We start from the raw sequence: 19,508 nt of genomic DNA, 5'->3' as shown, positions 1-19,508 counted from the left end.
AGCAGACAGTAACACACAGGATAGGATTAGATACACAGTTCAGCAGACAGTAACACACAGGATAGGATTAGATACACAGCTCAGCAGTCAGTATCACACAGGATAAGATTAGATACACGGCTCAGCAGTCCGTATCACACAGGATAGGATTAGATTCACGGCTCAGCAGTCAGTATCACACAGGATAGGATTAGATACACGGCTCAGCAGTCAGTATCACACAGGATAGGATTAGATACACAGCTCAACAGTCAGTATCACACAGGATAGGATTAGATACACGGGTCAGCAGAAAGTAACACACAAGATAGGATTAGATACACTGCTCAGCAGATAGTATCACACAGGATAGGATTAGATACAAGGTTCAGCAAACAGTATCACACAGGATAGGATTAGATACACTGCTCAGCAGATAGTATCACACAGGATAGGATTAGATACACAGCTCAGCAGTCAGTATCACACAGGATAGGATTACATACATGGCTCAGCAGACAGTATCACACAGGATAGGATTAGATACACAGTTCAGCAGACACACAGGATAGGATTAGATACACAGTTCAGCAGACAGTAACACACAGGATAGGATTAGATACACGGCTCAGCAGACAGTATCACACAAGATTGGATTAGATACACTGCTCAGCAGACAGTATCACACAGGATAAGATTAGATACATGGCTCAATAGACAGTATCACACAGGATAGGATTAGATACTTGTTTCAGCAGACAGTATCACACAGGATAGGATTAGATACACGGCTCAGCAGGCAGTATCACACAGAATAGGATTAGATACGCAGCTCAGCAGACAGTATCACATAGGATATGATTAGATACACGGCTTAGCAGACAGTACCACACAGGATAGGATTAGATACATGGCTCAATAGACAGCATCACACAGGATAGGATTAGACACACAGGTTAGCAGACAATAACACACAGGATAGGATTAGATACACGGTTCAGCAGACTGTATCACACAGGATAGGATTACATACATGGCTCAGCAGACAGTATCACACAGGATAGGATTAGATACACAGGTCAGCAGACAGTATCACAAAGGATAGGATTAGATACACGGTTCAGCAGACTATCACACAGGATAGGATTAGATACACAGCTCAGCAGACAGTATCACACAGGATAGGATTAGATACACAACCTATCAGTGTCACACAGGATAGGATTAGATACATGGTTCAGCAGACTGTATCACAGGATAGGATTAGGTACACAGCCCAATATCACACAGGATAGGATTAGATACACAGGTCAACAGACAGTATCACACAGGACAGGATTAGATATAGAGGTCAGCAGTCAGTATCACACAGGATAGGATTAGATGCACAGCTCAGGAGACAGTATCACACAGGATAGGATTAGGTACACAGCTCAGGAGACAGTATCCCACAGGATAGGGTTAGATGCACAGCTCAGCAAGCAGTATCACACAAGACGGGATTAGATGCACAGCAGACTGTATCACACAGGATAGGATTAGATACACAGCTCAACAACAGGATGTGCCAAAGGAGAGGACATTTTCATTCCAAAAATTCCACTCATTCCATCTGATTTGCCTTTTGATTTTTAACGCCTCCATTTTCCACTTCGACTGGCATTTGCAATGTCCATTAACAAGGCTCAGGGACAGTCCTTGAAAGCAGTAGGGATCAATTTGCAATCTCCATGCTTTTCTCATGGTCAACTTTACGTGGTCTGTTCAAGAGTTGGAACTGCCAAAAATCTGTTCATCTTTGCAACGAAAGGAAAAAGCAAAAATGTTGTTTATCCAAAGGTTCTTGAGTGAGTTGAAAATAAAAAACTATCAATACTTAGGTAATCATTTTGTTAATTTGTGTTGCAAATCTGTAGTGTTGAATATATGATGTGAAATGTTTTTATGTGCAATTTAATCACTATAATTTGTTATAACTGACCACAGTTAGTTACTATGCCAGGGCAATGCCAGGCTCTTCAGCTAGTATATATACAGATACAGTGCTGTGTAAATTATTTGGAACAAAGCGTTTTTTTAAGTAAAATCGGAAGTTGGTTACCAGTCAGTGTTTCAAACCCGTTTTATCTGCTTGGAACAGTTGTGAGTGCCTGTTCAAAGCAGTTAAAACTGGTTTGAATCACTGACTGGTAACCAACTTACGATATATATATATATATATACAGTTGTGGCCAAAAGTATTGACACCCCTGCAATTCTGTCAGATAATACTCAGTTTCTTCCTGAAAATGATTGCAAACACAAATTCTTTGGTATTATTGTCTTCATTTAATTTGTCTTAAATGAAAAAACATAAAAGAGAATGAAGCAAAAAGCAAAACATTGATCATTTCACACAAAACTCCCAAAATGGGCCAGACAAAAGTATTGGCACCCTCAGCCTAATACTTGGTTGTACAACCTTTAGCCAAAATAACTGCGACCAACCGCTTCCGGTAACCATCAATGAGTTTCTTACAATGCTCTGCTGGAATTTTAGACCATTCTTCTTTGGCAAACTGCTCCAGGTCCCTGATATTTGAAGGGTGCCTTCTCCAAACTGCCATTTTTAGATCTCTCCACAGGTGTTCTATGGAATTCAGGTCTGGACTCATTGCAGGCCACCTTAGAAGTCTCCGGTGCTTTCTCTCAAACCATTTTCTAGTGCTTTTTGAAGTGTGTTTTGGGTCATTGTCCTGCTGGAAGACCCATGACCCCTGAGGGAGACCCAGCTTTCTCACACTGGGCCCTACATTATGCTTCAAAATTTGTTGGTAGTCTTCAGACTTCATAATGCCATGCACACGGTCAAGCAGTCCAGTGCCAGAGGCAGCAAAGCAACCCCAAAACATCAGGGAACCTCCGCCATGTTTGACTGTAGGGACCGTGTTCTTTTCTTTGAATGCCTCCTTCTTTCTCCTGTAAACTCTATGTTGATGCCTTTGCCCAAAAAACTCTACTTTTGTCTCATCTGACCAGAGAACATTCTTCCAAAACGCTTTAGGCTTTTTCAGGTAAGTTTTGGCAAACTCCAGCCTGGCTTTTTTATGTCTCGGAGTAAGAAGTGGGGTCTTCCTGGGTCTCCTACCATACAGTCCCTTTTCATTCAAACGCCGATGGATAGTACGGGTTGACACTGTTGTACCCTTGGACTGCAGGGCAGCTTGAACTTGTTTGGATGTTAGTCGAGGTTCTTTATCCAACATCCGCACAATCTTGCATTGAAATCGCTTGTCAATTTTTCTTTTCCGTCCACATCTAGGGAGGTTAGCCACAGTGCCATGGGCTTTAAACTTCTTGATGACACTGCGCACGGTAGACACAGGAACATTCTGGTCTTTGGAGATGGACTTGTAGCCTTGAGATTGCTCATGCTTCCTCAGAAGAAACTGAGTATTATCTGACAGAATTGCAGGGGTGTCAATACTTTTGGCCATGACTGTATAAGCATCCAACAGATGCAGCATAAAATACATTTGAAAAAGTTGCATAAAATTAATCATAAAAACACAATGGTAATAAAAAATTTTATTTTCAGTTTTGCTGTACGATTATATTTATGCTACATTTTTTATTTTTTAGACTATCTTATGTTGTATGTCTATGGTGTTTTTCAACACAGTTCTTGACTCTCATTTTGAACTAGCCTGTCTTTCCGTCTTCTGATATATTTGCTCATTATTTAAACCTTTTCATCACATAAATTGTATTCACTCTCATCATTCCCGGTGCCCATTGGGGCTCATTGCCCAGAACGTCCAATTATACCTGGGAATGTTTTGGGAACTTCTATTGTGTATGACCTGTATAGCTGGTGAGCACAGCTGGCCCCTGTGAGCTCCCTTTCTCTTTTACTTACTGCTCCTTTTCTGAGTAGCATGAGCTTCTACAAAGGAATGTTCCCCCTCCTGTATTTTACAAAGTCTTACAGTGGGTGTGTGAGTCACAAATGGAGGGGCAGCCTCCAAAACTAGAGAGACAATCCTTCCCTCTCACTCTCCCGCCCCTTAACATGCACTTCCCAACTCACTTTCCTCAACTACTCTGTGGACTTTGCCTGTCTTTGAGGAAAGTTAACTTTTCAAAGTTTATTTCTTCCTTTTACATTTTTCAGTTTTTAAGCTTTATTTATTTTTGTAGAGGATATTTATTTGATTTTGTTTTCTGTTCTATGTGACCTGATTACTTCTTGTGGGATTTCAACGTTTCGCATTGTTGTTGGAAAATAGGTGACAATCGGGAAGTTTGGATATTTTTGACTCGGTAAGATTTTTTTCCGGGACTGACTATTTTGCTCAGATGTGAAGTTAACATCTTAACATCTTGTAGTGTCCTATGGGAATTTGGAAGGGACTTGTCATCTTCAGGATGAGACTGATGTCTGGAGTGCTGCTTCTCTTGGGAACCTTGGGAACTGTTTTTGCACATAATGGTGAGTACAGACAAGTCTATTGTCTACTGATTATCAGAGAAACAATGAGAAGAATGTGTTTTCTGAGAGCTAGACAAACAGAGGAGACCACCCTCCTTAAAGAGACTCACCTCATCCCAAAACAGACAGCAGAATCTAGACATTTCACCTTCTCAAAAAACAGATTACTGGATACAGGTCTCATATTACTACATGATTGTCGACTAAGAATTGCCAATTTTTTGCAAAATTTGTAACAGGATTTTATCAAAGTGCAGAAATATGTGCATGCCAACTAAGTATAGACATCCCAATACAAAAAAAGACTCACAATCCTCTAATATAGCTCATATATAGATCCTCTCTCATCCTGTACCAGTCGTAACTTGTATTGTTTAAGATTACTGTACTTGTATGTATTATATATACCCCTCCTCACATGTAAAGCGCCATGGAATAAATGGCGCTATAATAATAATAATAATATACAGATGACATAACACACACCTTTACCCACCCCCTTAAGTCATACCTTGTGCCTAATATACAAACTCAGTAAACAAACAGTATACAAACTCATGTCTTACTTATTGAGTGTATCTATCGCCTTCTAATATAAGGGTATCAAAGCGCAGATCTCTCATTACAATCTAATACAGAGTCTTTAAGTTCAGAGCAGTCACCATAATCTTTGTCTTAGAGTTGTCACACCAACACCTTTAGTCAGTGAGTCATTTTCCAGACCTCCAAACAAACTGGTGTGCAATTATTTGAATGGATAGATATCTTATTACCGATGTCCAACCGAAAAGAATCTCTGCACATGTAGATATCAGGACTCAGACCTCTTCCTAATGCAGTTGATAGATGACTCTTGTCTTGTGTTCTCCTCAGATGTTTTAGATCCTTCTCATAGATGCAGGTAGACAATCATGAAAAATGGGTTTCAAACAACCTGTCCTATAAAGGTTAATGTTGACATATATACAGGTGTATGCCCCCAAGGGACAAGTATGGGTAGTGATTAATCTCAAAAGAACATTTCTTTTCTCAAAAAAAATCACTCTTCATTAGAGTTCTTCAAGGCATTTTGCTCCTTTCTTGGACTTGATAAACTTTTCATCCTATTTGGCTTCCAAAAGGATATTTTGACGTATAGGGTCGTGTAAGGAGCTTGATTGTCCATATATTTGTGAACCAGTGGATAGGTTTGTGTAGCTTCTAAATTATTGCTCATGTCTTTACTTTTTTGTGTAATTATTTGTATGGCACCCATATGCTTTGTACACAGATGTTCTCATTCGGTTGGCCCCAGTGGGGCTTGCAATGTAATATGCTTAGCTTACGAACTAAGGCCAACAAGGTTATTTGTATCGAAATTAACATTCAACCTAAGACCTAAAAAAAAAACAACGAAACAAGCTTGGGGAGATCATACTAATTCTATGCAGATGGTGCTCTGTTCTGATTTATTCTCAAGGCACAGTGATGTCTGGCAACCGGCATCATCATACACATTTTAGATAGGAAGTAAAAAGTATAAATGTGTCACTCTGGTTTGTATGTAGGAATTTTGTATTGTTTGTCATAAAATAAAGTAAAAGAAAAATTAAGCAAATGCTTGACTAGCTCCAAAAACTGACCATGCTCATTAGATAAGTGATTGGGCCTCCCAACTGTCCTTTGATGGTGGAAGTTATGGTTAGATTTCAACATACCTAATTTTCAGTTGCATATATTTTAAGATCTATTAAAGTCATTGTCCAAGGGCTGTCATTAGAATAGATAAACCATATCAGACTGGTGGTCTGACAACCAAGACCTCCACTGATCAGCTGTTTTCTGCTTTGACAGCAGCTATATGTAAACAGTAAGGGGCACTTGATCAGTATAAAATCGTTCTCTCTGATGTAGACATTGCCGAGAACTACAGATCAGTTACTATTCACTATTTCATCCATCCATTGCCTGAGCTGAAAATAGCTGATCTGTGGTGGTGTTGCATGTCAGACCCTCACCAATCTGATATTGATGACCTTAGACTAGGGCAATAATATCATAAGCCTGGTTAACTCATTAATGAAAAACTTTCCATTACCAACAAACTAATCAAAAAATTGGAATCTAACTCAATCATGTATGCATTCTACAAAAAGTTGTCCCAAACCTGATGACCTCTTGTTCAAGCTTATAAGAAATGCATGATTTGGGCTGCATTTCCACATCCTTGTGACACGTCCTAGTGCTGTCTATTTTCTTGGACCCTTAAAGTTTCATTGATCCATATACACCTCAGCATTGATAAGGGATGTGTGTCTCCAGTCCTAGAGACTCAGAGCATGTCCTATTCTCATAGGTTTTGCGTATCAGATTTTAAAGTCTACTTGGATCCATATAAAGAGGATGACTGTCTGAAGTCTTTGTACTTCAGAGTTTCACCTGTTTGTCATTGAACCATGAGTCAATGGATAAAAAAAGTTAAGCGTTTTCTCACTTCAGTGAAGAAAAACGGAGGAGAAAAAGGAAATGCATCAAAACGGGCAATATAATCATTAACAAGTGTTGATAAAAACATTTGTTTAGCAGTTATTTTACCAAATAAATGGTCTGACGATCACCAGATGAATGAGCAAAGCACTCATCCATCAGGTGAAATGTTTTTTTTTTTTGGCAACGTAAAAGATCATTGTTCTCGGAGGCTCCTCGTCCTTTAAAAACAGCCTATGTGAACTGCGAGAATTAATGTAGATCAGTCAATATGCATAATTTGCTTTGGTCTGCCTGTGTAAACAGGCAGTCAATTGACCACCAATCAGCCACCGGTCAGTCCATTTAAATGGACCTTAATATGCAACTAAGATGACGCCTGACACAAAAAAATTCGGTCCTTTTGTATGGGATGATGAAGCCTTCACCTATGTGCTAATGTAGCCTAATGCCTGCTGTGCTCCCTCCCAAACATTCCAAAACATTCCAATTTTTGTCCCTATGCCAAAGTAAATGCACGCATGCTCCTTCAATAGATATAATTGAATATCCATTCCTCTAGATGACCCCAATCATATTCTCTTTCTCAATATTGAGAGAGCTGCTCCTGGTCCCTTATCTTGAGGGATACAAAAGGACCAACAACCCTTCTTTAAGGCCCTTTCTCACATAGCGAGATCGCTGAAGCATCACCCATTTTGTGATGCAACAGCGATCTCGCTACATGTGACACGCACAAAAAACACAGTATAACAAACATGCAAAAATACTTTGTTGTAAAAAATATATATATAAGGCTAGGTTCACATAACGTTTTAGCAGCCTGTTCAACGCATAGCGTTGACGGGTTGCTAACGGTATTGCATAACATGATCGCGTTATGCTATACCCGCTAGCGCAGATGACTCATCTGTGCTACCACAGATGATTCATCTGTGCTAGCAGTGACGGAGCCTCAGACGCTGCAGGCCGCGTCTGAGGCTCCGTCAGCGAATGACGGCACATCGCAAACGCATACCACTTAACGGCATGTGTTTCGCGATGCGCCCGACAATGGGGCTCATTGCGCCCATCTTAGAGCGGTCCTATCTAATGTATTTAAAACCTGATCATGTGAACAGTACCTATATGAGCAGGATTCAGAAAGGCAATGCCCGATGTTTTACAACAGAGTATTTTTGCACGTTTGTTATACTGTGTTTTTTGTGTTTCAGTCTTTGGGTGGTGTGAACACTGTCCTACCGACTTGTTCACTTTTGTGCATGGCTCATGTGTTTTTAACCTACATGTGACACGCAGCGGCGACCGGGCCCCCGCTGCGATTTCGCTGATCGTGCTTGAATGGCCTGGGCCATTTTTTCATCGTTGGTGTCCCGCTGGCCAGTGTGCATCGCAGTGTTTGACGCCAACGAGCGACCTCGTTGGTGACGCAGAACTCATGGATGCAGACGGGAGTCGTCTGAATAGCCGCTGTGTGACAAGATACCAACGACTGCCGAGGTTGTTGTATGGATCGCTGGATCGCTGCTGCGTCGGTGAGTATATCTGTCTGCTTGACAGCTCACTAGCGACCATTTAGCGATGCACCAGCGATCCTTACGAGGTCGTATCATTGTCGGGATGGCTGGTGCATCGCTAAGTGTAACGGTACTGGATCGCCCTCGCACCCAGGGCGGCGGGGTACTCTGTACCGGGCCCGTTGGCTTCAGTGGGAGATGTCAAGGTAGCTGTGGCCCGGTCCGTGGCCCTGGGCGTCCATTGTAAAAGGGGAATGTTGAACGTGTGGATGATGATTAAAGTTTATTAGTGAATGATTCGTGACGCCACCTGTGGTGTTCGGCAATGAAGATGTTAAGCCGACGCTGCAGACAGATCCTATGGGGCAGATGGTGTGGTGCAGCAATGATGTTGTGGCCCTCCACAGGTAGGGCAGTAGTCCCAGGGCAGTGTAGATGAAGAGATAGGGGAGAGAGACATGGATGGTGCAGTGCTAGATGTGTTGACGCAGGAATAAGTGGAGGACACCAGGGCATGTAGTTACAAAGCTTTACTCACAGTCTGTTGCAGGTACAGGTGCCCGCCTCAGTGCCGTGTCCTCCGGGTCAGGGGCTCAGCCAACCTCCAGACAAGATGAAGTACTCCTTTCCAACGCTCCGCCAACATATGTGCCTTTTCTGAACGTCTCCCTTTTTGCGCCTATAGTGAAGTGCTCACAGTACTGAGTTACACTGGAGTTCCTCCTGTCAGATGTTCCTATGAACTCAACTTGTACGGCAGACAGCTGTAGCCTGCTTCGGGGACTTCTCGCTACTAAGTCCCGGTTCATTCTCGTTGCTGTTGTGCCCCCAAGTCTTGTGTGGGAATAAAGTGGTGACAACTTCTATTCCTCCGGTGTCTGCTGCATGACTAAACCATACAACCTCGGGGACCGGACCCCGGCCTTGCACTGTGAACTTGGGAAGGGTTCTTCTCTAACCCTGATCCTTAGTCCTCCTCTCCTTATGTTCCGTACTAATCCTTCTTTCTTATGGAGAGAGTCAGGCTTTCTATCAATGTTCCTTTCCTGTGCCAACGGACCCAGGTCACTGAGGTCGGCTGCAGCACTTCCTTCATCCATCCCACTCAGGGGATCTTCACTCTTCCTCTGACTCTGTCAGACTGACCAAATCCTAAACTCTTCCCGCTCTTTTGATGCTAACTAAACTCCACCCGCCTCCCAGCACGCTTCGTATTCCAAGCAGGGAGCCATCAAAGGGTGCTTTACTACACTACTATGTTGTGTGGGATGCAGGTGTTGGAGCGTGGTCAGGTGTCTCCACCTTACCTGAATGGTGGGGTACCACACCTCAGGAGGAAGTGCAGTACCTCTGTGGTGACTGAACCCTCAGGGGCGCCACAGTACCCTTAGCCTCACAATGTCTGTCGAGGTGGGAGATGGGAGGTCCCCAAAGATAGTCATCTGGTCTCTTCAATATTAGCAGGTTCAGTGAATTTTTATGTAATGTTTATGCACAGTATGAAAGGGTTGTTACAAGATCCAAAGTTAATAAACAACTGAATTTATCATTAATCCACAGCATTGTAATAAAAAGTGTTTGATCAGTGGGAACCTGGTTTCAGGGACCCCCATTGATTATGAGACTGGGGCTCCTAAGCCATCTGTTTAAATGAAGTAGCAGTTTTGCATTGCATAATGCCACTTTATTCAAAGTCTATGTGACTGATGACTACAGCAATCTCCATCAGTCTTATAGACTTTGAATGTAGTGGCAGTGTGCATGCTCAAATGCTACAGCTCCCCAAATATTGTGATCTGTTTTTGTCTCATTGGTCAGACCTTCAGCTATTCTGTGGAAGGCTTTCATCTGCTCAACCTCAGCCTTCTAATGATGTTGTCCACAAATACCTAATATTATATTGGCTGACAAGAAATTATTTCTGTCGCACAATGTGTAATGCATTTTCAAGGGCTCCTGTCGTTCTGAATAACGGGTTCATTGTGCTATGTTCCGGGCACGCTGTATGATGAACGGTGGAGGGACTGTGACCCTGGGAACTACTGTATCTTCTGGACAGAGATTATTTTGTCTTTCTGGTATGTCGATAGAGCAAATCCGTTGGGCAACCAGACCTTGTCAGAGCAGTGCTCTCCCCAGCGCTTGAGTGTTTTTTGTACCGTGCCCTCCATTTGGACGAGGCCCAATGAGAATAAATACATTTTCTGTATTGTTTCTTGCAAGCATTAAAGGATAATAAAAAGTTACCCATAGCAACCAGCCAACAATTGGCTTTGATTGATCCTTTGTGGTAGAATAATAGAAGCAGCGTGTAAGTCACCAGTGTGTTATGTTCCCGTCACATAGCTCAATGTCACCAAACCAGTCTGTACTGTGGATCATTTTTCATTTACCATATATATGATCATTAACATAACCTGTAGATTTCATTCATGTATGACCAATGTAGGCTGGAAGGGGCCGGATTAGGCTTCGGAGTAATTCTGCATAGAAGTCTTTCTTCCATATAATTTTCCATTCAGTCGGTAATAAAAGGTCTAAAGTGAACTTAGCTATAGTCATAATAGTGGGTAAAGAACTAGTAGATGAAAAAAAAAAACAAAAGTAAACTTGGCTTGCGTTATGAGTGAGTGTCCTGTACAGTTTCAAAAGACACATTAACATAAATGGTCACTGCAGATGATCTGGCAGCCAAGGTGTGTGACCACCACAAATCAGGGTTTGTGTACACAATCATACTAATTTGAGAAGTGCTATCAGTCGTTTTGACTGCTAACACTCAACCCCATGATAGTCTATAGGGCCGTGCACCATAAATTTTTTCCTCAGACTGACTAAATCGCAGCATGCACAATTTGATTCCAAGAATCAGATGACACTCACCTATTTATCTCTATGGGTCCGATTTAGAGAAGGTGAAGAAACTTTTTTTTTTCTCCACCTCTGAGAAAATTCGATCAAACTCTGATTGCAACGTGATTAGCATAATCGGAACGATTTTCACGGCCCAAGACTATGTTCACGTGAAGTGAGTGTAAGCTTTTTTATTTTATTGGGACCAAGAGTGAAGTATGAGAAGGGGTTGTCCAAGTAGTGGACAACTTCTTTAAGTCTATGGGTGCACAAAAAAATGGATCACCTATAGATCAACCATATAGCACTGCCTTTATTAACATGAAAACATTTTTTTTGGTCTTGTAAATTTCATTCACTACTGAGATATAAAACTCATCTCCATAAAGTGTCCTGTGTCACACAACCCTCTAATCCTGCCCTGATGGTAGCAATCATTATCAGACAATTTACGCCGTTCATCGTCTATCTCTATAACACAATGGCAGAAGTAGGATATTAAAAAAATCCTAAATATTTTAATGATGACTATGAGTCACTGATCCCTTTGGCAAGCAATGCCCTCTTTTCTTTATGGGCTTTTTGAGGGATTGTTGGCCAACGTTGCTCCAATTGTTTTCGGTTTCATAGATTTAGGAAGTTATTCACATCCTGGCAAATGGCAAAATATTGAGTCAAAATTCAGGAATGTGAACCACCTTTTCTTGAAATGATTAAAAGATTGTATTAATGTCCCAACTCTCAAAACAGAGGGGCCATAGAGACAGGTGTTCGTTAAACGTAGGTGGTAAGATCTTAAAAAGTGACTTCCCTCACAAAAATGTAGGTGCGCCATAAAGACTTGTTAGAATTTCCCATTGGTGGGAATGCAGGTGTTAAGACTTCCAAAATAAAGGAATAAAAGTGCTCAGCTAAGAGCTACCACTCTTCGTTTGCTAAAGTGGATGCGCCGATGCCGCTACTAAAATCTATATACCATATTTTTTTACTAAAAAACTCAAATAAACTGAAATATATAATGTTAATGTATATATGCTTATATATACTGTGTATATGAATGTATATCAATATTATCAGTGGCAGTGAGGCGTTGCCCCTTTGTGCCACCCTATGTTAATGCTCCTTTACCTCACCTTATTATTGTCCCCTTTTGCCACAATATGTTATCGATGTCCCGTTGTAGCTCACAATTTAATAATGCCACTTTGTGCCTCCATATATTACTAGTGTCCCCTCTGTGCCCCTATATAGCAGTACTTCCATACCTCATCTGATCCGCCAGCTAGAGGTAGTCAACCTAGCACATATGGCATGATGAAGTGATGTCAATGTGCCACTTGGCCTTCTTCCTGTTTCACCCTCCGGCTTACCATAGTCTGACGGTTGCCTGATATACCACAGGTTTTAACCCCATCCACGTTATTAGGATGTGTTAAAAGCAGATTTGAGACAAGATTTCAGCTGAGTACTTAGTGACCAAGATCATTATGCCGCTAGACTTCAGTCTTGGAAGAAAGCAGCCAGCACTCAGATGCTCAGATGAGTGCCACCATTATTGTCCAAACCTTCTGCCATGTCTCTATAATGCTAAACAGCTCAATTCATCAAGACCAACATTATTCACGCCAGTCTGGATGAGGAGATGTGCTGGAGTCAGACAATTCTGATTCATGAAAACGGGGTTTTTTATTTCGGAAAATCTTCCTATTATCTAGCGCTATATTTCCCCTTCCCTAGTCCAGCACTAAACCTCTGCCGCTGCTCCCAGTGTATGTTATTTTTTGGAGCGCTAACATCACCACGACAGCACTGCGACCAATTAGTGGGTTCAGCGGCTCTTAGAAGCTTGTGCTATCTACTCAGGCAGAGCCGGTAAGCTCACTGATTGGCTGCAGCACTGTCAAGGTGACTGTAACAAACATCGGGAGCATTGGCAGAGACTCCTCACTGGACCCAGAGATGATGCACCAGAGGACCTGGGTTTTTTTTAAATTAGTTGTCTGGGACTTTACAATTGATGATGATCCTAAGGATAGGTCATCAATGTCTGATTGGTGGGGGTGCGACATCCGACACCCCTACCAAACTGATGTTCCCGAAGTTGTCGTGAGCCACAACAACTTATTTACCAAGCTGCACATCACACATCATTCGACGGCATAGTGGCCAAGGTCGGGTACTGCACATCTGCCTGCTATTGATTTGAGTAGGGGATGGATGTGCCGTGACCGGCTGTGGGCACTGTACAGTTAACGGACTTGTGGCGTGCAGCTTCGTAACTAATCAGTTCCGGCTTTGAATTAGAAAAAAGGATCAACTGTCATTATAAAAATGAGTAAGAAATTATAACAGGTCTCCCAGTAATATTAAGAAATAATTCAGCACGGAATTTTACATCTTTGTATAAGAAAATAAAACTCCTAAATAGGAGCCAGACAACATGTGCTAATGGGGACAAAGCTGTCCGACGTTACACATAGTTTTTCAAAAATTCTGAAAATAGAATGTTGAAAACCCACATTTTGTACGAGTGAGTGAATATGTCACTCCAGGGAAACAGTCGCTCAGAAATAACTATATTTCCAACTTCAGAATAAATTGGTCCACTTGTAGCTGTGTGTCCCTCAGGCATTACAGTCTGCTCTGCATCTCTTAAAGGGAAACTGTCACCTGTTTTTTCGTATATAAGATGCGGCCACCGCCATCAGGGGTTTATCTACAGCATTACAGAATGCTGTAGATAAGCCCCCGATGTTACCTGAAAGAGAAGAAAAACTAGTTATATTATACTCACCCAGGGGCGATCCGGGTCCGGAGGGTGTCTCGGTCCAGTCCGGCGCCTCCCATCTTCTAGCTATGAGGTCCTCTTCTTTGCTTCCCATTGCAGCCCTGGCGCAGGCGCACTGCCCTGTTGAGGGCAGAGCAGAGTACTGCAGTGTGCAGGCGCTGGACCTCTTAGTAGAGAACACGTAATGTTATAGACCAGGGGACTGAGGGCTGAGGAGCAGAGTGCAGAAAAGTCACCAACGCTCTGCTGACTCCATACCTGCAGAGTCCAAACCTCCTCTGGTATCAACATCAGCACAAACACTGCGCCCCCACCAGTAGCTTCGTGAACAATCAGCTGCTTACATCACCAGGCACAGTGCCCAGTGTTGGATGGAGTGGTGTAAAGCCACCACCACTTGAATGTGTTCTGTGCAGTGTCTGTTTGTCGTTATCCAGTGTCTGTTGGACAAGTCTTGGTTTGGTGGATGCCAGGAGAACGTTATCTGCCTGACTGCATCATGCCCGCTGTACAGTCTACAGGAAGGATAATGTGTAGCGCCAGCATCTCTGCCTCCATTACCCAGCAGAGACGCTGATTCACTCATCACCATGGTCAGCACTTATGCACTCTTCTCCTGCTGATGATGTCCGGGGTGTGAGCACTGCGCACAGATCCCAGAGCATTGTGCTTAGGGCACACGCATGCTCCCTTCTTAAAGGGGTCGCAAGCGCACCATCATAAAGTGTTCCCAGCCAATGGCTGGGAGATAAGTACTATTTAAGGCACCTGCACCTGCATGGAGGTGCCTGTGCAACGTTGTAGTTTGTTTCTAACATGCTTGCAAGTTCTCAGGTCACAGTGCTCGTATCCCAGTATACCTGACCTGCACATCAGTCTGCCTGCCTGTTTATCAGTCGTGCCCATCAGTACCAGCCTGTCAGGATACCAGTAGTGCCCATCAGTATCCATCAGTACTTGTTAAGTCAACAGTTCATGGCCATTCCTGCCACCTGTCCCTTGGGGGTCAGATACCATCGACCCGAGGTCAGTCCTGGTGTAGCACCTTGTTCCATCTCCCACGTCCCTCCATAGATCGCAGTATCACCAGCCAACAAGCATCTAAGGTTAGACTTGTTGAGGAACCTAGTCACACCCCTCCAGGCTCTCCGCAGATCATGTCACAGTGGTTCCACCACCCAGTCCGTTACATAATATTATTGAGTCGTTTTTGAAAGATCAGCATCATCACTTCCAACTTTGTTGCAACAATTTAGGGAAGGCCCTTTTCTATTCCCCATGACTGTGCCCAGTCCACAAGGTCCTGGCATAGCTGGGAGGAGTTTGATGGAAGAACATGACCAGCCACACAGAGCCCTGACTTGAACCCTATCCAACACCTTTGGGATGAACTAGCATGGAGATTGCGAGCCCAGCCTCTCCTCCAACATCTGTGTCTGATCTTATTCTCTTCTGGATAAAAGTGCAAAAATCCCCCCAGACATCTCCAAAATTTTGTAGTAAACCTTCCCAGAAGATTGTGAGCTGTAATAGCTGCAAAAGGGAAGACCAACTCCATATTAATGTCTATGGATGTAGTATGGGAGGTCATGAAATCTCTTGTAGGTGGGATGTGTGGGTGTCCTAATACTTTTGTCTGTATAGTATATCTGCTCAATGTATTGTACAAAAGAGATAGAAAATTCAATAAAAGAAGTCTAGTTGCTCCTGTAATGATGCCGATGCATTTGGGCAAGTGCTTTGAAGATAGTCAGATGTCTCACAGACCACTAGTATTGGCCAGTTTAGCTGCGGTCAAGTTCTCATCAGACTGAAATTGTTTACATTTTCTCCATCAAAGCTGTCTCTCCTACCAGAGCACTCTCACCCACTTGTGTCACAGCAGCATCTCATAATCATTAGTCATTTCTTCTGAAATCATTAATTTAATCAACTCACTATAATCTCAGGCTGCTATTAGTCAGAGGCCTCCTGGTTAAGGGGCTCTTCGTGCAACCTCAACCAGTCATCAGTCTACCTTATTTGGGTACATCGCATGCCTCTGACTTTCAGCATTATTTCTTAAATCTCAGTTTTTCTCATTGTTGGTCTTGGAGTCTGCAAAGATACAGGGATAACTTGTTCTCAAATAGACTGCCTGCACCATGGATGGAAAATATTATTACTTATGAAGGAAGGCCTCTGATTTTTATTAAGAACAGTAGATAGCGTCAAAGAATTTGTGAAATCCATTTTGATAGATAAGGAAATACTGTATGTAAAGGTTATTTATTTTGCTGTGGAATACACAAAAATAATTAGGTCCAGAGGTAAAACTAAACCGAAGGTTCCCCTAACATTATTTATAGTACTGATCTACTCATACGTGCCTGACCGACCTTTGGGACTCCTTAATGTACTACGTTCAACTGCCAACCACAGCAGTAATATTGAAAATTGGGTCTTGTACTAATTCCCTACCCTGCTCTACATTCCCCATGGTGGGCAAATGCGTATGAAAGAACCCCCTACACAATTAGGCCAAATCCACCATTTTCTTTGGTAACGGCCAATCATCTGACATTCTTGGAAAAGGAAACCCCAACAAATTAATGTCAGGTGAAAGAAAGATCAGTTCATTCGACTGCTATGTCATGTATAAGAGTACATTAAGGATTCATAGTTATCCTCTAAAAAGCTGTTTTTGTATTTAGATGTTGATGTTGAAGGCCAGGTCTATGATCCTTTGCCTATAATTCTTTAGCACCGTAGTACAATTCTGTCCTTATTTTGTACTGTTCCTACTCCGTAATGAGACCTAAGGGTGTCCCTCATCTGCATGTGTAAAGTCAACCTGTAATAAGCAAGGGCTCACGTTCCCTACAGTGCCCCCACAGGAGAAATAAAGCATTGCACTTTTTCCTTGTTATCAATTGATTGTGTAGTTGATGGACAATGTAGGCTCTTAGTAAATGGGAATTTAAGGCGGTCAAACGTATATACAAGTAGGCCAAACCAACAATTTTCATCAGAACAATCCGATGTACATGGGAGCCTCCAGACTCTCCCTCAGCTAATTAGTGTCAGGGGAGAGAATTATCGATTAAGCCAACAGTTGTTTTTATATATGAGACCTTTTCCTAAATTGTTTTATATATATTTATATATGATGATGATGAGGGCCATGTACATTATATGCTTCCCTTATATTTTTTTACAGATATAGTCAGTACTGTAATTATGTTATACTGTAGTTTAAATGAGCTACCACTGAAGTTAGGGCTCTAATGTGTGACCCTCATCAATCACTTGTAATCTTTAGAGGGACCTAGCAGTAAGTGCTCAAGTTCCCAATAGTGCCACCATATGATAAGTGATTTATTTCCTTGAAACTAGTTGACTATGTAATGGACAAGTTAAGTCCTTAGCATCTATGCCACATGGTTGATAGATAAGAAACCAATATGGGGATCCAGCCCTCTAAAACCCTTTCTAAAATGTTGTTTAAATAAAGGGTTTATGTCCTGTAGCTAGTGGAACAACCTTAGTTGGTCACACCAGATCTAAGAAATTGTATGAATACTGAGTAAAAAAACAAGGATAGGGAATCAACCAAAGGGTCATGAAAAAGTGAAGGGGCAAACGCATCCTCCTGGAAAGGAGTAGGGGCAAACACATCTTCCTTTAAAAAGATGGGACAGTCAAATCTTCCTGGAAAAGAAAAGGGGCAAACAAGTCCTCCAGGAAAGGAGAAGGGGCAAACACATCTTTTTGGAGAAAAAGGGGCAATCAAGGCTTCCTGGAAAAGAGAAGAGGCAAGCAAGTCCTCCTGGAAATTAGGAGGGGAAAACAAGTTCTCCTAGAAAGGAGAGAGGGCAAACAAGTCTTCCTGAAAAGAGAAGGGGCAAACAAGTATTCCTGGAAAATAGAATGCGCAAATAAGTCCTCCTGGAAAAGAAGAGGGACAAAAAGGAGAAGGGGCAAATATGTCCTTCTGGAAAAGAGAACGAACAAAAATGTCCTTCTGGAAAGGAAAAGGGTCAAACAAGACCTCCTAACCTGAGTTGGAAAAGGTTTAAATGTCTACCAGCACAATATGGGAGGTCGATTTTAGGCTTAGAAAATCCACTCTTTTACCTATCCATTGGTCCAGGTCAAGCATTCAGGCTAAGTATTTGTTTTTTAGGTAGTCCTCAACATATTATGATTTTCAGAGATAAGAGCAGATCCTCTATCAAGTTGAAAAGTTAGTCAAAATTGCCCAAGAGTAACTTCTCATTCCAGTTACAGTCATTTGTGAGATTATGTCCATATTTACTGCTCAAAAACTGATGTGTCATCTTATTTGTGAACATCATGTTCTTAAAGTCTGAAATCTGTTATTTGTAAATTATAAATTGTCATGGTCTACATTGGTGAAATAATTATTGACAGGTTGATGTTTTACTGACATAAGTGACATCATACTCCTGCTTATGTAATATCATAAGACTGTTGATTCCCTGGTAGTTTCGACTAATTAAAAATGTTCTGTCTTGATGTAAAACTTGGGGCTTGAAAAAATAATATTGCACAATCTCTAAGATAAGAATTATTCCATAGAAATACATGTTGTCTAAATTTTAGCATGGTGTTTTTGTTCCAACATGCTGTGCTGATTAATTTCACAATCAGAGCTCCATTTTTCTGATACAGAATTCCGAAGACAGAAATATATAACATACGTTGGGGCTACACTACATGGCTACATGTGCCACAGTCAAAAAAATCCAACGCAGATGGATTTTTTAGGGGTGTAGCTCTCACAGGTGACCTTGGCTTTGTAGGCCTCCATGTAGGTTGCTTGTGACTAAAATGTTCCCAGAAACATGGAGCGTCAACTGTATTACCGGTGTATAAGAAATTAATGATCATAGAGTGTGGGTATACTCAGATTTTAGAGGCTGGTTCTTATGACAGTTCTTCTCCGTACATGACAGCTGCTCCAACTTTGCTGGGATTATCCTAATTTATCGGAAACAATTTGGGTTAAAAAGTAGTTGATTTGGGGTTGGGACCGAGGATGGGACAAAAGTTTCCCTAAATTGCCAACAAAAATGTAGTTAATAACTGTATGCCCTTCATCCAGGCAAACTCACCGGAAATATATCTCATAGGAAGCAACTACCTTAGGATAGAAAGTGGTACAGGGTGTCAATCTAGGAGGGAAAAGTTTGTCTCAGATGACTTATGTAACTGGACCCCGTCACACTGTACCAGGTGAATATGTACATAAGAAAATAATGCAGGTGACTTTGTTATTTTAGGAGTAACCTAACCTCCTTACTTATATCAGTCATTGCTAGCGAAATCAGACTTTACAGTAATATCTTACCGATAGGCACATAAAGTCAGACCTAGACCATGATTTGAATCTTTGTGAACACATTACTGCAGTATGGCCACAAGCAGGGGA

At 41.9% G+C, this 19,508-nt stretch overlaps 1 protein-coding gene across 1 annotated transcript in view; it reads left to right on the top strand.

The window, feature by feature from the left end:
* Positions 1–19,508, top strand: part of AXL (AXL receptor tyrosine kinase) — a 117,682-nt gene that overhangs the window by 15,804 nt on the left and 82,370 nt on the right. The window contains exon 5 of the mRNA XM_073549159.1: positions 4,248–4,450. Coding sequence (XP_073405260.1) covers positions 4,354–4,450 — 97 coding nt within the window. The 5' untranslated portion in view covers positions 4,248–4,353. The remainder of the gene's footprint in view (positions 1–4,247; positions 4,451–19,508) is intronic.

The sequence above is a fragment of the Dendrobates tinctorius genome, unplaced genomic scaffold (genome assembly GCF_039654945.1).
Source record: "Dendrobates tinctorius isolate UK_male_01 unplaced genomic scaffold, ASM3965494v1 ptg000158l, whole genome shotgun sequence".
NCBI classification, from domain to species: Eukaryota; Metazoa; Chordata; class Amphibia; order Anura; family Dendrobatidae; genus Dendrobates; species Dendrobates tinctorius.
The sequence above is the reverse complement of the archived record's forward strand: the minus strand, read 5'-3'. Positions and strand labels throughout refer to the sequence as shown.